The 20,156-nt window shown below is 41.5% G+C and overlaps 1 protein-coding gene across 2 annotated transcripts in view; it reads right to left on the bottom strand.

The window, feature by feature from the left end:
• The window catches only part of UBQLN1 (ubiquilin 1), a 42,438-nt gene extending 24,185 nt beyond the window's left edge, over nucleotides 1-18,253 (bottom strand). The window contains exons 1-2 of one of the 2 annotated variants that reach the window (XM_036330718.1): nucleotides 17,801-18,253; nucleotides 156-307 (exon numbers count right to left, since the gene is read on the bottom strand). In XM_036330718.1, coding sequence (XP_036186611.1) covers nucleotides 156-307; nucleotides 17,801-17,980 — 332 coding nt within the window. In that variant the 5' untranslated portion in view covers nucleotides 17,981-18,253. The remainder of the gene's footprint in view (nucleotides 1-155; nucleotides 308-17,800) is intronic. The other variant, XM_036330717.1, reaches the window with a different exon arrangement.
• Between the last annotated feature and the right edge of the window lie 1,903 nt (nucleotides 18,254-20,156).

The raw sequence follows: 20,156 nt of genomic DNA, 5'->3' as shown, positions 1-20,156 counted from the left end.
TATCAAATGTGTAAGCATTAACATTACTGAATTACGGCGTTTTTTAAAAACATATAAATTTTAATCCACTCAATTAATGACAGAGAAAGCCCTTTAAAGCCAAGACTTTTATTTCTAAAGCATTTACTCGTGGTTTAAAGCTTCTAAAAACATACCTGTTTTGTGTTTTGATGACAAGGTGAACAGTAAGTCCGTCATGAATTCCATGCTGACTCAGTGTATCTTGATCTTTTAAAATTTTTCCAGCAAATATCAACACAAGTTGGTCGGTATGTGATTTGAACCGTTTAGAGATTTCTTCCTTGAACTAATAAGATAAAAATATGTATTACAGGTATTTTCATAACATCATCTCATCTAGTTTCTTAGAAGAAAAACTTCAACGAGTCCCTTTCTCAAATACTGCCATAATTCAAACAATATAAAAATGCATCTTTTCTGTGTATCTTGCCCTTAGTGGGGAAATGAGTATTACCACTTCACTCATCTTAACACAAAGGTTTTATCTTAGGTATACATATTCAGTCTTCTGCTAAGGCATAACAATTCATTTCTTTACAATATCCTTATTCTTTTTATATCAGTGGTGCCAAATGGAGTTCAAAGTACACATAGTTCTTACCAAGTTTACAATAAGCTATTCCTCAGATTTTTAACTCCAGCCCTATTTTTTTCTAGTTATTTAGTATACACACACACAGTATGTTGGCGCCAAGATAAAGTGTACAGTTGAATATATATTATTTGTCTATTATACTGACTTTCCTCCTCACCTTTTTCACTCAACATTAACAAGCAGTATTGTGCAAATATAAAAATATAAAGCAAAAAATTCCCCTGAAAGAGAACAGTCCAATGAAAGAGGCAGTCAAGTAAACCACAAAGTACAGAGGCAGCACAAAGGGCAGTTAGAGAAAGCTTTCGAGTGAGAACTGAAGAAAGATTAGGAAGTAGCCAGGAAAACCTGAAGAAAAGCTTCAGAAAATAACATGCAAAACCAGACAAGAGAAAAGAACATCATACTATATATATATTAAAAAAAAAAAAAAAGCTTACTTATTCTAAGCTAGATCAGTGTTTCTCTCAAACCTTTATCAAAAATCACCTGTTGCCGAACCGGTTTGGCTCAGTGGATAGAGCGTCGGCCTGGGGACTCAAGGGTCCCGGGTTCGATTCCGGTCAAGGGCATGTACGTTGGTTGCGGGCACATCCTCAGTGGGGGGTGTGCAGGAGGCAGCTGATCGATCTCTCTCATCGATGTTTCTGACTTTCTATCCCTCTCCCTTCTTCTCTGTAAAAAATCAATAAAATATATCAAAAAAAAAAAAAATCACCTGTACACTTAGCCTTTACTCCACTGTCCAAATCAGGAAACCACAGGGTGGACCAGGGAATCTACATTAACAGATTACTTCAGAGAACCAATCCGAATTCAGGAAATAATCACATCTCCCATCATCCCACAGAAGTGGAGCTCCATAGATAATGACACTATCACCAAGAGGGTGTTTTTGAAAATATAAGAGGTATTTCTGATTGTCACAGTAAGTGGAAAGACATATTATATAGTATCTGAAATTTTATAAAATTTTGCACAGGTGGGGAAGGGGACGTGTAGAGGGACATAAACAAAACAACATAGACCATATGTCAATCACTGCTGAAGATGAGAAGTGGCCCAGCCGGCGAGGGCTCAGTGGTTGAGCATCAACTAATGAACCATAAGGTGATGGTTTGATTCCGGTCAGGGCACAAGCCCGGGTTGCAGCTCCATCCCTAGTGTGGGGCATGCAAAAGGCAGCTGATCAATCTTTCATCATTGATGTCTCTATCTCTCTCTCTTCCTCTCTGAAATAAAAAAATATATATTTTAAGAAAATATGAGAAGTGCATGCAAGTTCATCACACTTTACCTTTGTGTATGAATAAAATTTTCCATAATCAAGTTACACACTCAATGTAAGCAACTAGTTTTTTTAAAAAAATAAAGATAATGCAAAATTATACTGCAGCATATGCTTTCCAACTGATTTTTCTTAATTTATCTGAAATTATGAAATATAGCCCTTTTATCTAAGATAAGCAATTTTCAAGTAATTTTTAAAAAATCTTTGTAGAACACTATTTGCATGATATTCTATATAGAAAAATCGGTCAAACCATTTAACTATTCTATTACTAGACATCTCATTTCTCCCACTGGTAGCTATTAGAAATAATGTAATGAACAGCAGAACACATGATTTTATAAAAACTAAATGAGAATGTATATAAAACGCAAGTATCAGGTACACAGGTGGTGGTCAGTAAATAGTAGTTACTATTATGCCAGCTCTCTTAATTCTCAATTCCTGTGAGACAGATGGTTTTTAATCCCATTTCAGATACAGAAACAAAGAAAGGTCCCATATATCCCTCTCCTCTCATAGTGACACAAGTAATAACTAGGATTCAACCTAGTTAGATTTCAAGGACCAATGTATCCCAATTAACTATATTCTAATTCTTATGTAAAATGAGGGCAATCTAGATTTGTTTCTTAACATTAAACTAAGAAATCCTTTTCAGAATCCTTGATATCACTTGTCATTCCAAAGTAAGTGATTTAATTGCCTAACTTACAATTACTAGTATTTTAGCATATTTTAGGATTTGAAGGTAAGATGCTAGATTGAAGACACCTGTCTACTCATATCCTTTTGAATCCCCACTAAAACAATTTAATAAAAGATTTTATAACTTTATAGAGATATAACTTACAATTTTGACCATTTAGGGTGTACAATTCAATGATTTTTGGTATATGCACAAATGTATACAACAGTGATGGCAAATCTTTTGACCTTGGCGTGTCAGTATTTTGAAAAACCCTAACTTAACTCTGGTGCCGTGTCACATATAGAAATTTTGTGATATTTGCAACCATAGTAAAACAAAGACTTATATTTTTTATATTTATTTTATATATTTAAATGCCATTTAACAAAGAAAAATCAACCAAAAAGATGAGTTTGCGTGTCACCTTTGATACAGGTGTCATAGGTTCGCCATCACTAGTATACAACCATCAATGACCACAGTCAATTTTACATTTTCATCTTTTCAGAAAGAAACCAGTACTCTTTAGCTATCACCTCCTTTCAGCCCATCACTCCAAGCCATAAGACACTACTAATCTACTTTGTCTCTACAGATTTGCCTATTCTGGACATTTCACATAATTGCAATCATATGCCTTATACAAGGTCTTTGTGACTGGCTTCTTTCACGTAGCATAAAGGTTCATCCATATTGTAGTATGTATCACTATGCCATTCCTTTTTATGGCCAAATATATTCTACTAGAGGCCCGGTGCACAAAAACTTGTGCACTGGCAGGGGGTGGGAGGGTCCCCTCAGCCTGGCCTGTGCCCTCTCACAGTCTGGGACCCCTCAGGAGATAAGGACCTGCTGGCTTAGGCCCGCTCCCAGGTGGCAGAGGGCAGGCCCAATCCCTAGGTGCAGCCCCTGGTTGAGCTCAGAGCAGGGCCAACTGGGGAGTTGGGGCGCCACCCCGTCATGCACAGAGCAAGGCGGATCGGGAGGCTGCGATGCCACCCCCAGTCACGCTCAGGGTAGGGCCAATTGGGGCGCCGCCCCCTGTCACACTCAAGGCAGTGTCAATGGGGAGGTTGAGGCGCCACCCCATCACATACAGAGCAGGGCCAATCAGGGGGGTGGGGTGCTGCCCCCTGTCACGCACAGAGCAGGGCCCATCAGGGGGGTTAGGGCTCCGTACCCTTTCACACACAGAGCAGGGAGGATCAGGGGGTTGGGGCACTCCCCCGTCACACTCAGGGCAGGGCCGATGGGGAGGTTGCGGCTCCACCCCGTCACACACAAGCAGGGCCCATCGGGGTGGTTGGGGCGCCGCACCCTGTCACAAACAGAGCAGGGCCGATCAAGGGGTTGGGGAGCTCCCCCCTATCAGGCACAGAGCAGGGCCGATCAGGGGGTTGGGGCGCCTTCCCCTGTCATGAACAGAGCAGGGCGGATAGGGAGGTTGTGGCCCCGCCCCCTGTCACACACAGAGCCGCAGGGCGATCACGGGGCTTGGGCGCTGTGCCCGGTCACGCTGCTCCAGGAGCCAGGAGGCCTCGCAGCTCCGCTGATCCCAGTGCCAGGAGGCCTCGCTGCTCAGCTGATCCCGGTGCCAGGAGGCCTCGCTGCTCCACTGATCCCGGTGCCAGGAGGCCTCGCTGCTCTGCTGATCCCAGTGCTGGGAGGCATATTACCCTTTTACTATATAGGATAGAGGCCTGGTGCATGGGTGGGGGCCAGTTGGTTTGCCCTGAAGCGCGTCCTGGATCAGGGTGGGGGTCCCGCTTGGGTGCCTGGCTAGCCTGAATGAGAGGATGATGGCTGTTTGCAGCTGGTCACACCCCTTCAGGGCGGGGGTCCCCACTGGGGTGCCTGGCCAGTCTGGATGAGGGGATGATGACTGTTTGCAGCTGGTCACACCCCCTTCAGGGTGGGGGTCCTGCTTGGATGCCTGGCCAGCCTGAATGAGGGGATGATGGCTGTTTGCAGCTGGTCACACCCCCTTCAGGGTGGGGGTCCCCACTGGGGTGCCTGGCCAGTCTGGGTGAGGGGCTGAGGGCCGTTTTCAGGCTGGCGGGTGACTGAAGCTCCCAACCTCTCCTATTTTTATTTTTCTTTTTTTTATTCTGGGATTTATTTACCTTCTATGGCTGTCACTGGAACTGAGAGCCGGCTTTAGCTCTGAGGCTCGGCTCCAGCTCTGAGACCTTGGCTGCTGAAAGCAGGTTATCTGGTTTGTTTGGCTTCTATAATTGAAACACTGTTGCAACTCCAGCTCGGCCTGCTGGCTAAAAGCATGGGGTTTGTTTAGCTTCTATAATTGCAACACTGTTTCTTAGAGTGCAAGCTCAGAGCCCAGCAGCAGCAGGCGGGGAACCTTGGCTTCCTCCTTCACTGGAACAAGCAAGCCTCCTGTTCGCTTCAGCTGCCTGGCTGCCGGCCACCATCTTGGTTAGCAGTTAATTTGCATATCGCCCTGATTAGCCAACAGGAAGCATGTCGGAGGTACGGTTAATTACCATGTTTGTCTATTATTAGATAGGATTGTATGGATATACATTTTGTTTATCATTCATCAGCTGATGAACATTTGAGTTGTTTACACCTCTCGGCTATTATGAATAAAGCTGCTATAAACATTCATGTATACGTTTTTGTGTGAAAAATGTTTTCATTTCTTTTGGGTATATACATACATGTGAATTACTGGGTCATATGATAACTCTTGGTTTAACCATTTCGAGAACTACCAGAATGTTACATTAAGTGGCTGTACCATTATACATTTCCACCAACAGTGTATAAGGGTTCCAAACTTTCTACATTCTCACCAATACTTGTTATTATTGACTTTTTTATTATAGCCATCCAAGTGGATGGCAAGTGGTTTTAATTTGCAGTCCCGTGATACTTAATGATGTGAAGTTCCTTTTTATTTATTTATTTATTTTTATTAATTTATTTTTTTTTGTGGCTGGCCACATAGAGTCCTACATACCTCTCCAGCACCACTCACCTGGAGAAGTTGCCATGGATGCCAGCTACTGTTTTTTCTCCCTTCCCAAACAGATACAGCTTGGTCTATAGCTGCACTGCCCCATCGTAAGGAGACTGAAGTTCCTTTTTATGTGTTATCTGTATATATTCTTTGGAGAACTGTTTATTCAGATCTTTTGACCAATTTTTATTGGGTTGTCTTTATTATTAAGTTGTAAAAATATATTATATATTACAGATACAAGATTCTTACAGGCATGATTTGCAAAAATAAACTATAAGGCAGAAACTCAGACTATAGAACAAATTAAGAACTTTTGGTCTCAACTGGCAAAAAACTTTGAAGCTGAACATGAAATAGACACATGGTCAATGAATTTAGCAGCCCCAAGTGAAGTGAATCCTAAATTGGCAATGAAGAATTCAAAAGCTCATTCAATCCCCAGAATCTGCATAATTCCCATAAGACTCAGTATTGGTACCACCAGAGGCTGAGCATAGGAGGTAAAGGGATGAGAAGTGCCTAAATACTAAAAATAGGATTATTTGAACATCTAAGAAGCAAACACATCCTCACTGCATACTAAGCAAACAACTACCCCCTCCATAAACTCAACAAAAAGACTAGAAGAATTTTTTTCCCTCCCTGGAAAAGGAACAGAGGGTCTCCGGACATAAGAACACACCAAGCACATTGAGAGCAGGAGAAAATACTAAAGTAAACAAAGACATACTAGATGCTGAGTCTTTCCCCCTTCACCCCATACCAAACAGAATTCTGACAGCTAGGCCTTCAACATCCAGACAGGAAAATTTAATATACTAGGAGCCCAGCGCGCAATTCAAAATCGCGTGGCGCTGCCCAACCTCCAGTCCAGCCCTGCCTCGCTGTCCCGGCCCCGCAGCAGCCGTAGCTGCTGCCGCTCCAGCCCTGCCTCCCTCTCTGGCCCTTGAAGCAGCTGTGGCCACTGCTGATCAGGCTCTCCCCCAGCACAGACGCCCGGAGGCGCCTGCTGCCCGCCCCCGATGCTGCGTGCGCAACCTCCTCCTCTCCGGTCGACCCATTAGGGCATCCTGGTTAATTAGCATATTTCTCTATTTTGTTTTATATATATACATATATATATAAAACAAAATAGAGAAATATATATAAATATAAATATATATAGTGTCCCAAAGAGAATATAATCAGCCTAAAAGAAAAGAATAAGATATGGCAAGATATGGATGTAAGAGTTTTCCCCAATTAGTCACCCTAGAGCAGTGGTTCCCAATAGGGATGGGGGGGCCTCTATCCACCCTGAGGAGCTTTAGCGATGTCTGAAGACATTTCTAGTTATCATAAAAAGGATGAGTACCACTAGAATATGATGAGTACAGACCAGAGACGCTGCTAAATATCCTACAAAGCACAGGACAGACCCAAGAGCAAAAAATTATCCAACTCATGCAGACACTCAAATACTGCTGAACTAATTATGTGAAGATAAACTTTGAATTATTAGCAATTTTTTATTTTTAAATATTTTTTTTTATTGATTTTAGAGAGGAAGGGAGAGGGTGAGATAGAAAAATAGATGAGAGAAACACCTATCAGCTGCCTCCTGCATGCCCCCTATGGGGGATTGGAGCCCACAACCACAACCGGGGCATATGCTCTGACCCAGAATGGAACCGGTGATGTTCTGGTGCATGGGTCACACTGACTGGGCTATATGCATTTTTTTTAATTGAGTTAATCTAATTGTAAGTTAGCTAAAAGAAACAAGTTATTCTTTAAACACCCCACAATCCAAACGTGCCTTTAAACATCCAGTCTCTCCTCCTCACAATTAAATATAATCAGAAAAAAAGGAAAAATATTGCAACCTATATATAAAACATAAACTCTGAAGATTAAGCATACACATTAACTTCACTGCCTACAGTATTACATAGTAATAGTATTTGGTAAAAATTTTCTAAATACTGTAGGTGTCTGAATAATATGCTGCATTCAGATATTTGCTATTTCAGTATTTTAAGGTCCTTCAAGGTTCTCTATTTTTTAATCATTTCCAAAGGATGGAGGGTTCAATTTCAAGTTGGGGCACATACCCAGGTTACAGGTTCGATCCCTGGTCAGGCGTGTGCAGGAGGCAACCAATTAATGTTTCTCACATCGATGTCTCTCTCTCTCCCCCCCCCCTTCCTCTTTCTCTAGAGTCAATGAAAAAAGAAAAATCATCCACACTGAATAAATCATCCTATGCAATAGTTCAGCCAGTCATTACTCTCAACATGCCTGCAGTTATTGGCCTCATTTAAAAACACTGCAGAAATCTTACACAAAGATGTTGAGTATGAGAAATAACTATAGGGTACATAAGCAGCTAATATGAAAAAAGAGCATCTTCTTATGTAACTGAACACTCAGTAATAAATGAATGGCCTGGCCAGAGCGGCTCAGTGGTTGAGTGTCGACCATTGAACCACGAGGTCATGGTTCGATTCCCGGTCCTGGCATATGCCTAAGTTGTGGGTTCCATCCCCAGTATGGGGCTTGTAGGAAGCCAATCAATGATTCTCTTTCATCACTGATGTTTCTCTCTCTTCCTCTTACTTTCTCTCTGAAATCAATAAAAATATCTTTAAATAAATAAACAGATAGATAAATAAGTAAATAAAATGTTGGCAGTTGAGTAAAAGCACCTTGCCCAAAGTCACATCTCTCAAATTCCAAGGTTCACAACTCTCTCCAAAATGCAGAACAATAGCCCTAGCCTGTTTGGCTCAGTAGATAAGAGCATTGGCCCTTAGACTGAAGGGTCCCAGGTTCGATTCCAGTCAAGGGCACATAACTCAGTTTCAGGCTCAATCCCCGGCCCTGGTCGGGGCACGTGCAGGAGGCAACCAATCGATTTCCCTCTCTCACACTGATGTTCCTTCCTCTCTCTCTCTCTGTCCCTCTCCCTCCCTTCCACTCTATCTTAAAAAACACACACACACACACAAAAAATCATCAATGGAAGAATATCCTTGAGTGAGGATTACAAAAAAAAAGCAGAACCATATTTCACGTTTCCCATCTTTCTCAAAATATTAATAAAAATATGTACACAAAAAATAAATAATAAGTAGTGGAACAAGTTAGTTCTACATATGCTGATATGGAAAGAACACAAAGGAACAAGGAAAAAGAATAAGGTAAAGAAAGGTTGTGGGTTAATATCGCATCTGCTTAATAGGAATAAACAGAAAATTATATAATGGGTATACAAATAAACACCCTTCTAGACAGAATCACCAAAATATACGGTAGATATAGATAAATTTAGATTATCTATGAGTAGGCACCCTTTTAATTTCATACTTTTCTACATCATTCGAATTGTCTAACCTTAAAGTAATATCATGCATAATGTAGTTAATTTTTCTTTGCATTCTGCATTTCTTAAAACTAGTAACAGCCACTGGAGAAAGCTTTAAAGCAGGGGTGGGGGAATCTTTTTTCTGCCAAGGGCCATTTGGATATTTATTACATCATTCATAGGCCATACAAAATTATAAACTTAAAAATTAGCCTGCTATATTGTCAAACATTTAATTAACTCACCCCTAATGCCTTGGTAGAGCCAGACCAAATGATTTCTCAGGCCTTATATGGCCTGTGGGCTGGACGTTCTCCACCCTGCCTTATTAAAGGCTAAAAAATATTTAACAAAAACCATTATACCCGAGTCTAGAAATCTGTATTGCAGCTGCTTAACCAGTAATCCAAGCAGTCTATGCTATCATATTTATAGGATGTCAAACTAACTGGAAAAAACAGAGTTCAGATCTTCTAGTAATGAAAATGTTTGCACAACAGAGACACACAGATATACATATTATTTATACCTATAATGAATGGAATATTTTTATGCTAATCTAGCCATTTTTGCATCTAACAGATTTATACATAATAATCAACTTTAGTCTCTAAAAATAATCCCAAACCTAATTAGTGGGATTTTCCTTTCTAATGGAAGTTAACAACTGAAAGAATGTCCCTGCACATTTAATTAGACTAAGGTAAACACCACATTTTTCTTAGTAAATCACAAGCAGTCCCAAATAAGTACAAAATATTGTAAATAATCTTTAAAATAATATTTATTCATTCACTCAATAAATACTTGCATTACTCAGTATGTGCCAAGCACAATGCTGGGTACCATGGGATTAGAAGATAAAACAGCCTCTACACTTGTAAATTCTTACAGTATGTGGTAGTAAGGATAAAGTCCACATAAGCAAAAATTGATATGAGATTATAATTGTTGATTTAATTTAAAAGGTGCCTCCAATCACCTTCTAATGAACTAACATTTAAATAAAAGCCAGCCAGAGAAAACTCAAGGCAGCTTGGAGCAGTCAGGTGTGGGCTCCAAAGTTAGTCACTAGATTTGAATCTAGGCTCCACTATTTAGTAGGTGTATAAACTTGATCATATTATTAATCTGAATCCATTTCTTTTTTTTTTGAAAAAGGATAATAGTACTTGCATCATCATAAAGTTGTAAAACTTAAAAGGAGATGCATTATGCCTAGATAAGTCTGGAATAAATACCAGCTTTTATGTTACTGTCATTAGCAGCCTTTGCAAGGGTCCAGAGGGGGAAAGAGCTAGTGAATGATAATTAGGGGAAAAGACAACACAAATGCTGAAATACAGCGAACAAAGGGGGAGAGGTAAGTGGGGAGGAAAACACAGTCTATTAACTCTGCTATCTAATTCGGTGGTCCAGGCACATGTGGCTAATGAGCATTTAAAATGTGGCTAGTCCAAACTGAAATGTGCTGTAAATGTAAAATATACCCTTGATTTTGAAGACTTAGTATGGAAAAAGTATAATATCTCAATTTTATATCAATAACATGTTGAAATGATTACAGGGTTAAACAAAACATATTAAAATCACAGTAATCAAAAGGTAGAAGCAACCCAAGTGACCACCAAAAGATAAACAGGTAAACAAAACGGGGTATATACATACAATGGAATTATTATTCAGCCTTAAAAAGGAAGAAAATTCTGACACATTACAACATAAATGAACCTTAAGGACATAGTAAGTGAAATAAGCCTGTCACCAAAGGACAAATACTTCTGATCCCACTTTTATGAGATAATGGAATAGTCAATTTCATAGACAGAAAATAAGAATGAATGCTGCCAGGGGCTGGTAGAGAGAGGCTATTGTTTAATAGGTACAGAGTTTCAGTTTTGCAAGATGAAAGGAGTTAGAGATGGACAGTTGCACAACAATGAGAATGTATTTAATGCCACTAAATTGTACACTTAAAATGGTTAAGATGGTAAATTTTATGTGTATTTTACAAGTCACTACCTTTTATTTTTTAAGTGGATTTTTTTTATTTTTAATATAATTAAAATTACATATGTGGCTTTCATTATATTTCTACTGGACAGCACTGTAATTATTTAAGTCATGGTAAAAATGTTCCAATGGGAAAGCTTTTAAGGAACAGTGTGACAAGACCCAGAACAATAAGCCCTACTGCCATAAGGCAGAGGTCAGCAAACTTTCTGTAAAGGACTACACAGTAAATATTTTCAGCTCTGGAACCATATGGTCTTTCTGAAAGCAGCCATAGGTAATACAAAAATAAATGGGCATGGCACATTTATCCCACTATGGTTTGTTGACCCCTGCCTTAAGGTATCTATTGTAAGCAATGGCTCCTACTGGCTCACATTGCTAAATTTTCAGGAATTTTGTGAGCCAGTTTAATACTGGTAGCTTAAAACTGTCATGGTAAGAGAACTGACACCACAGAAATCAGCAAACACTATAAATCAGTGTTTTTCCCAAAGAATTGGAACATTTACCAGCACTACATATTGACTACATACATGTAAAGAATTAACTTCTCTCCTAAGCATTTAAATTACATTAGCTGTGAACCATCTTTGAGAAAGATGGATAATTATTCAAATCATTTTCTGTGTTCTATGGTTATGGTCAGGGCACATGCCCAAGTTGCAGGCTCTGTTCACAGTAGGGGACGTGCAGGAGGCAGCTGATCAATGATTCGCTCTCATCATTAATGTTTCTCTCTCTCCCTCTCCCTTCCTCTCTGAAATCAATAAAAATATTTTTTAAAAAAGAGTGAATGTCCTGAGGCAGTCAAGAGTTGTGCTTGAGAGTGGTGGACTAAGGGAAGAGCTGTTAAAAACTAAGCTGAGCCCTAGCTGGTTTGGCTCAGTGGATAGAGCGTCGGCCTGCGGACTCAAGGGTCCCAGGTTCGATTCCGGTCAAGGGCATGTACCTTGGTTGCGGGCACATCCCCAGTGGGGGGTGTGCAGGAGGCAGCTGATCGGTGTTTCTCTCTCATCGATGTTTCTAGCTCTCTATCCCTCTCTCTTCCTCTCTGGAGAAAATGAATAAAATATATATTAAAAAAAAAAAAAAACTAAGCTGAGAAAGGAGAGCAGGAACCAGAGAATATGTATATACTACACTCAAAAAAAATTCAAAAATTGCTAGTTATTATTAAATACATACTTGTTAATAAATATTTTTTTTTTTTTTTTTTTTTTTTTTTTTTTTTTTTTTTTTTTAAAATATATTTTATTGATTTTTTACAGAGAGGAAGGGAGAGAGATAGAGAGTTAGAAACATCGATGAGAGAGAAACATCGATCAGCTGCCTCCTGCACATCTCCTACTGGGGATGTGCCCGCAACCCAGGTACATGCCCTCGACCGGAATCGAACCTGGGACCCTTCAGTCCGCAAGCCGACGCTCTATCCACTGAGCCAAACCGGTTTCGGCTTGTTAATAAATATTTACTGAGCCCATACCATGCACTAGGTTCTGGTAACAAAGGTGAACAATAACAAATCCTCTCTAGCAGGAAAATAAAGCATTAATCATATAGCCACATAAATACAGAATTTAAATTGTGATGATTTATAACCAAAACTAGGGTACTGTGAGAAAATACAAGGGAATCCCAATCTAGCCTGGGCAATCAAGGAGTTGAGAAAGTGACCCTGAAATTTAAGGGGTAACTGGAATGGGCAAAGAGTGGGAGGCAAAGCAGATGGCAAGAACAAATTACACAAAAGTCCTGAGGCAAGAAAAAAATGTAGCAACAGGTCAAGGAACTAAAAAGTCAGTATGGCAAGAGCCAAGTAACCCAGGAAAAAAGAAGGCATCAGAGTGGAGAGGTAGGAACCATACCACACAGGACCTCACAGAAGCTTTAAGTAGTCTAAGATCAATGGGGAGCCATTAGTTTTACCTAGAGGGCAACATGATCAGATTAACATTCTTTCAGAGATTGATCTAGGAATGAATGGGAGGAGGGGCAGAAAAATGGGAAGACTGACGCATTTTTATATAGTAGGTTACTATATATTTTGTAGGCAAGAGGCAATGGCCACTTAGCGGAGTCAATCCTCAATCTTATAAGCACATACTTAATCTATTAAATATGCCACTGCAGGACACCACTCTTACAAATTAAAAACCCCAAAGAATTTTTCTTTATGAAGGCTATAGTTACTGATATATGCTCCATTAGAAATTAAAACTGAGAAATCTTTTTTTAAATAATAGACTCATATAAATAACATTCTTTTTTTTTTTAATGACTACAGCCCTGGCTGGTGGGCTCAGTTCGTTGAGCATCGCCCCATGCACTAAGAGGTCACTAGTAGCATTCCAAATCAAGGCACACGCAAGAGGCAACCCAAAGATGTTTCTCTCTCACACTGATGTTCTTCTCTCTCTAAAATGAATAAAACATAGTTTTTAAAAATGACATTTTCCCAGTATGATGGAAAATGTGATATATTCATATACATGGCACAACATAGACGAACCTTAAAAACATTATGCCAGGTATAAGAAGCCAATCACAGTTTTTGAAAATCTGGTATTTTACACCTCAGCACATCTTAAATCATTTCAATCATATTGTAAATGCTCAATAGTCAGAGGAAGCTGATGGTACCAAAGAGGACAGTGCAGTCCTACACCCACACTATAATGTTAAGTGATGCTTGTGATAATGACCCAAGATACTGCAATTTCCCCGATTAGGAAATGCTCAATTCTACTCAATACAATATTTATATTATTGAATGTTATGTTAAATATATTATTTTTCTAAATGTTTCAAGTGATGAAGGTGTTTTATAAAACTAAAATGCATGTTACCTGAGTGTTTCAGTTAACTCTACTTCAAAATTTTACACTATAATCTGGAGGGCTAAAAAAATCCAAGAAAAGCTAGTGAGAAGTTACACGGAAGCTCCCTTCCATTCTCTGCACTAGTTTTAATCACATACATACATACACACACACACACACAAAGGATTCTTCTGGACTTCATCTTGCTTGTTGACACTTGGAAATCCTCAAACTGTTTCCAATAATAGATAATGAGTAAGTAAAAGAAAGCACAATCTCATACACAGGGACTTTGTGCCATTTTTTTTAAATCTATTTACATTATGAAAACCCCAATTAATGAAACCACCTTGAGAGGGCTCTCTCTGGAGCATGCCCACACCTTCCCTCTCAGGCATGCATCTTTACTTTCTGTCCTAAACTCAGGATCCCTAAGCAGCTTTCCCTTGGTTGCAACCAAGTGAGCAATGGGCAGCGGCAGCTCATCCCAGGCTTACCCCTTGAACCTGTCTCCAAGGCCCCCTTTTCTCTAACTTTTCAGTGAGCTAAAATAGCAGCCCCACATGGCTCACTTCTTCCCCACATCGTTTCTAGAAAGCCAAGGTAGAGCACCCACCTAGGCTGTCTCCTGTTGCTGCTTCTACTCTAAGCCCTTCCTTTGTTTCACTGTCCCCAGCTTTAATAAATGTACTCTAAAAATAATTTTAAAAAATGTATTCATATAAATACTACCTTAGTATACTGTATTAAGAGAATAAGAACACTTATTGAAAGATATTTTAAATTGTAGAAAATAAGATTTGTCTGATAGAAAGCCTAAGCCTTCAATATTATCCTTTTGTAGGTCTCTTGCTTAATCCTTTACCTACAATATTACCTAAGAATTCTCAGAACCAAACAGTTCCCAATTTTTTACTGAACATTTTTATTGGGTCCTTAATGTAATTAAATATATTTTAATAATAAATTTTAATATGTAGCAAATAATTTAAAGCTAACAAGCCACTTAAGAAAACTTTAATTTCAAAGTTACAAATTTTTTCTTGGGCTTCAAGTAGAATTTTACAAATCATCTGAAATTGCTTTTCTTATTCTTGCACATTTTCCAGTATGTGCCTCCCTCAACAGAGTATACAGATATTTCAACTTGTCTTCAGTCTTAGTGCAGCGATGAGCTTCAATTTTTATCATGTTTTCTGCTCCAACAGAAAGCATTTATCAAAATAAAAATTCAACTGCCATTAGAAAAATTTGCTTCAGAAAGGCCTTAATTTTATCTACTAAAATTTTATTTTGGTTACAGAGGAGTAAATTTAAAATTTCCACAGAATTTTAAAATTCTAACTTCACTATCACAAAAAGTTAAAAAAAAAAGCCTCACAGATATATCATAAACTGACTTAAATCAAATTTCTATTTATAGAATATTGAATCTTTCTAATCTTTTACATTAAATGCTCACAACAGCTGGAAAGGTAGAGAGACCTGAACTAGGAATCCTAGGAAGAAGACCTAAGACTTCAAAAGTTAATATGACTACACACCCACTATAATAAAACAAAAAAGACTGACACTATCAAATGTTAGCAGGAATGTGGAGCAACAGAAACTCCCATACACTGTTGTGTAGGACTGTAAAATAGCACAAACATGGCACCATATGATCGAGTCATTCCACCTTTAAGTATTTATCGTAAGAGAAAAAGCACTTGTCAAAAAGACTTGTAAAAGAATGTCCATAGTAACTAACTAAAAACAGCCCACACAACTGACAACAGGATAACAGATAAATTTTGGTATATTTATACAATGAAAACAACACAGCAATAAAAAAGGAACTACAGCCTGTCAGGAGTGGCTCTGGTTGAGTGTCGACCCATGAACCTGGAAGTCATGGTTCCATTCCCCATCTGGACACATGCCTGGGTTTCTGGTTCGATCCCCAGTAGGGGGCATGCAGGAGACAGCTTACTGATGATTCTCTCATAGATGTTTCTCTCTCTCCCTTCCTGTCTGAAAACAATAAAAACATTTTTAATTTTTTTAAAAAAGGAACTACAGAACAAGAATGAATCTCAATCATTATACTGATTGGGGGGGGGAGGTTGGGGGGGGGGGGAGCCTTACCCAATGCCACTTACAAAAAGTTTTAGAAAAGGCAAAACTAAAAAAAAAAAGGGCAAAACTAACCAAGGGTGAAGAAAAATTTAAAAAGTGGGTGATGGAGGGAAGAGTGGCTGAACTGACTAGGAAAGGTTAAGAGATAACTTTCTAGTCAATTATGAAGTCCTACATCCATAAAAAGCTTTAGATTACACAGTTTTGTGGAAACTGATAGAATGGCAACCATGTGCATTTCATTGCATGTCAAACTTACCTAAAATAAATAAATCTATCTATATAATAAAAGCCTAAGCCACCTTTATGGCAGAACGACCAGAACGACCGGTCACTATGATGCACACTGACCACCAGGGGGCAGATGCTCAACACAGAAGCTGCCCCCTGGTGATTCAGCCAGAAGCCCTGCTCATGGCTGGCAAGAGCAGCGGCGCTGGCGCAGTAAGGAGTGAGGGGTCCGGGACTGTGAGAGGGCCTGGGCTGTGGGACCCCCTTCAGCCGTGCCCCCCACCCCCACCCCCAGTGCACAGATTTCATGCACCAGGAGTCTAGTAAATGAATAAAAAGACTGAACTCAAGTTAATGATATACACATTGCTGAAGTGTTCTTTAAGGGGAACATGTATCGATATTTGAAATTTACTTTGACATGCATTCAAAGTAAAAAAATGAACTGATAAATTATTTGTGTGATATAGCAAATACAGCAAAACACTAATTGTAGGTAACAGACATGTGGGTATTCATTTTCCAATTTTCAACTTTCCTGTATGTTGGAAAATATAAAAATGTTAAGGAAATTTTTCATAGCAAAGCTGAGACCAAAAAATACGGTGATTCAGTAGGTGGTAAAAGTTTCTCTCGATGCTACACGCTCTACTTACAACTTCACAAAACTCACCATCTTCTAGAACCATATACACCAAGACCCCAAATCACTTGCAGTCCCCAAGAAAAACGTACATTTCAGGAATTGCTTCCTCATAAGCTGTTCACAATGTTTGAAACTGCCAGAGATCAATACAATAATTATGGAAAAATACTCTAAGGATGTATTCAACAATGTGCTAAAACAATTTGCTGAATCGAGATTCCTAATGAATTCTAAAATTTATACTGCTGAACAGATTTTAAGTTGTAAATTATTTGGCAGTATTCTCCATTAACTCCAATTTTCTTTTTTTTATTAGATTGCAACCGCTAACATCTGAGTAACGCAGCTATCGTCCCCCTAAAATCAAACAAAAACCTACCCAATGATTGGCATCCGAGGGATGATAGATTACAAAGAAAACAGCAAGTCATCAATAAGGGGCCATCCAGCTTTCTCCTTCAGCCTAATACTATCATTTAAGATGTGGCTGAAAGCAAGTTCTACGTTATAGTAAATTTTTTAAAAAAAATAAAGAATGGGAACGATTCAGCCGCGAAAATGCAAAACTAAATGTCCATGTGCTCCTGGCCGCAAAATCCACCTTACCCCTCGGGCAGGCAAAACAATAAGCACCCCCCCTTTTTTATTCCCGAGACAAAACCGCAGACCGGGCAAGGGCGAGCCCACGCCCCCGCCCCCGCCATCCCGGTCCCAGCCGGGAGCCCGGCGGAGGGTCCTTTTCCTTTGTGCGGAGCAGCAGGGAGGCGGCGGGGGGCGGCGGAGGCCCAAGCGGAGGGCGCGGAGGGGAGAGGTATCGGCGCGTCCCACAAACGGGCCGCGAGGCGCCGCCACAAACCTCAGCGGCGTCCCGAGGAGCAAACCCACGAACTTGGGTGTGATCTCATCAGGGATGAGCGCGGAGAGTGCGACCGGGCGCCCCTCCGGGGCAGACCCCCGCCCAGGCCTTTAAAAGCCACCTCCCGCCGCCGCGGGCAGGGTCCTGCCGCCACCCCCACGCGGGCCGAGCCTGGGGCGGTCCTCACCTGCTGGACGGAGCTGTCCTCCGGCACAGCGAACTCCTCCTTCTCCTTCGGGGTCTTCACAGTGACTTTCATGATCTTGGGCTCAGCGGCAGCAGCGGCCGCGGGGGCACCGGTCGCTTCGGCCGCGGCAGCGCTGTCCTGGGAGCTCGGAGGGCCACCGCTTTCACCACTCTCGGCCATGGCGGCGGCGGTGACTCAGGAAGGCGCAGGCGAGCGAGGGGGAGCCAGCAGACGCCAGAGCCGGCAGGCCCGGACAACGGAGGACGCAGGGCGCGCCGCCTCAGTGGCTAGGGGCGCAGGGCCGCCCTGGCGGGCGAGGGGCGGCAGAGCTGGGCGTGGGCTCCGGCGTAGGCCCGGGTCGGGCGCTCGGAGGCCGCCGTATGTTCAGACGCCGCTCGGTCGCAGCGACATCCGCAGCCGCCGCCGCCGCTTCCTCCTCCTCCCCACCCCCTCCCCCGCGTTCCTCCGTCGCCGCCGCCGCGCGGGGCACGCCGGGTAACGCGGCTGGCGGCGTCGGCCAGTCATGCCAGGCCGACCGGGCTTCGCGCCCCCGCGGCTTTGCTTCCCCTCTCCCGTGGGTCAGTGTAGGCACAGCCAGAGCGAAAGAATAAACGCAGAGTGGGGCGGGAGAGGTCCGTTTATTTTCACTCCTTTCACCAAAAAATAAACTCGCAGGTTCTGCAAGACATCGCGGCGCACGAGGATGACTTCACAGTTAGCGAAATTACTAGAAAGGGCTCGCCCACTGGGCGCTGCGGCCGTGGCTGCGCCTGCGCTCTCGCGACCCAGGGCGGTTCCCCACCCCCTTACGTCATACACTGCGCCGCCGGGCTCACTGGACCAGGGCTAGTTCCGCGCAGCCACTGGGACAGGGGTCTCTGATGAATGCTGGAGAAGTTTTATTTTAATATGCTTAATTTTTGTTTACTTGGGAGATTTAAAATGCTTGATCTTACTGTCCGGAGCGCGGGAGTTGGAAGCTGAGTTAATCGAGGAAAGAGCCTCATAAACCCCTCACTTACCCCCCAAAAAAGTAGATGTCAGTAGCCACACAGCGCAATCCCGTGGAGTCATCGCTCCCCGGCAGCGGCGTCCTGCCCTAGGGGCAGCCCCGTTTTGCCCCGTTTTGATGAGGCCGCCTGTGTGGACTGTGGCCTCCGCTCGCACGCTGACATTCCTGCGCGAGCAACCCCGAATTTTCTGTGAACACTCACTTCCCAAAATGTCCGAGCAGAAACGGAGTCCCACCCAAGTGAGACTGCTCAATGCAGCCGAGGTGTCCTTTTTATATTCTTACATCAAATAAGTTACTGTTTTATTTCAGACTTTAGGTGGCATTAAAGGTAATTGTTCAAGAAATATTTTCAATTTAATATGGGTACAAATTAACAGGAAGTTATTTTCCCCCTGAGAATTCTAACTTTGAAATGACCTCAATGTTTGTCTTTAAAAAATGACTTGCAAGGAATATATCACACCGGACATTAACTTTATTAATCAGTGTTACACAGATGTAAACCTGACAGCCCACTGTGACTTAAATACGCAAGGATATAATCTGTATTTCTGTTTTTAAACCATCCAACTCTGTTCTGGAAGTAAATACTCTTGCATGATGAATTCTTTTGAGCAGAGTTCTTTTGTAATCTGGGAATAAGAGAAATTCTGAAAGTATAAATTGCAATACAGTCATCATCTGGTATTAAACTTCTGGCAGCATTGTTTAATAACATTAAAAATTACACAGGGTGCCCTGGCCCGTGTGGCTCAATTGGTTGGACATAGTCCGGGGCAGTGAAAGGTTGTGGGTTCCATTCAGCCCAGGTTGCTGGCTCCATCCGTGGCAGGAGGAGTGCAAGAGGCAGCCCATCCATGTTTCACTCTCACATTGATGTTTCTCTCTCTCTCTCTCTCTCTCTCTCTCTCTTTCTCTCTCTCTCTCTGAAAAAGTTTAAAAATAAACACGAATAGCCGAAACCGGTTTGGCTCAGGGGATAGAGCGTCGGCCTGCGGACTGGAGGGTCCCGGGTTCGATTCCGGTCAAGGGCATGTACCTGGGTTACGGGCACATCCCCAGTAGAGGGTGTGCAGGAGGCGGCTGATCGATGTTTCTCTCTCATCGATGTTTCTAACTCTCTATCTCTATCTCTCTCCCTTCCTCTCTGTAAAAAATCAATAAAATATAAATAAATAAATAAATAAATAAACAAACACGAATAAAATTATCTTTTAAAAAAATTACAGAGGGCTCTCTGCTGAAGGATACATACTCTTGTGAAGGATGACTACTTGCTTCTGTCTAGATGTCAGGAAAGCATTTCTTCTCAAGGTAGAAGTTCCACCATTGGACAATCAT

Source organism: Myotis myotis, unplaced genomic scaffold, assembly GCF_014108235.1.
Source record: "Myotis myotis isolate mMyoMyo1 unplaced genomic scaffold, mMyoMyo1.p scaffold_m19_p_12, whole genome shotgun sequence".
In the NCBI taxonomy this organism is placed as follows: domain Eukaryota; kingdom Metazoa; phylum Chordata; class Mammalia; order Chiroptera; family Vespertilionidae; genus Myotis; species Myotis myotis.
This window is presented reverse-complemented; position numbering and strand designations above follow the sequence as displayed.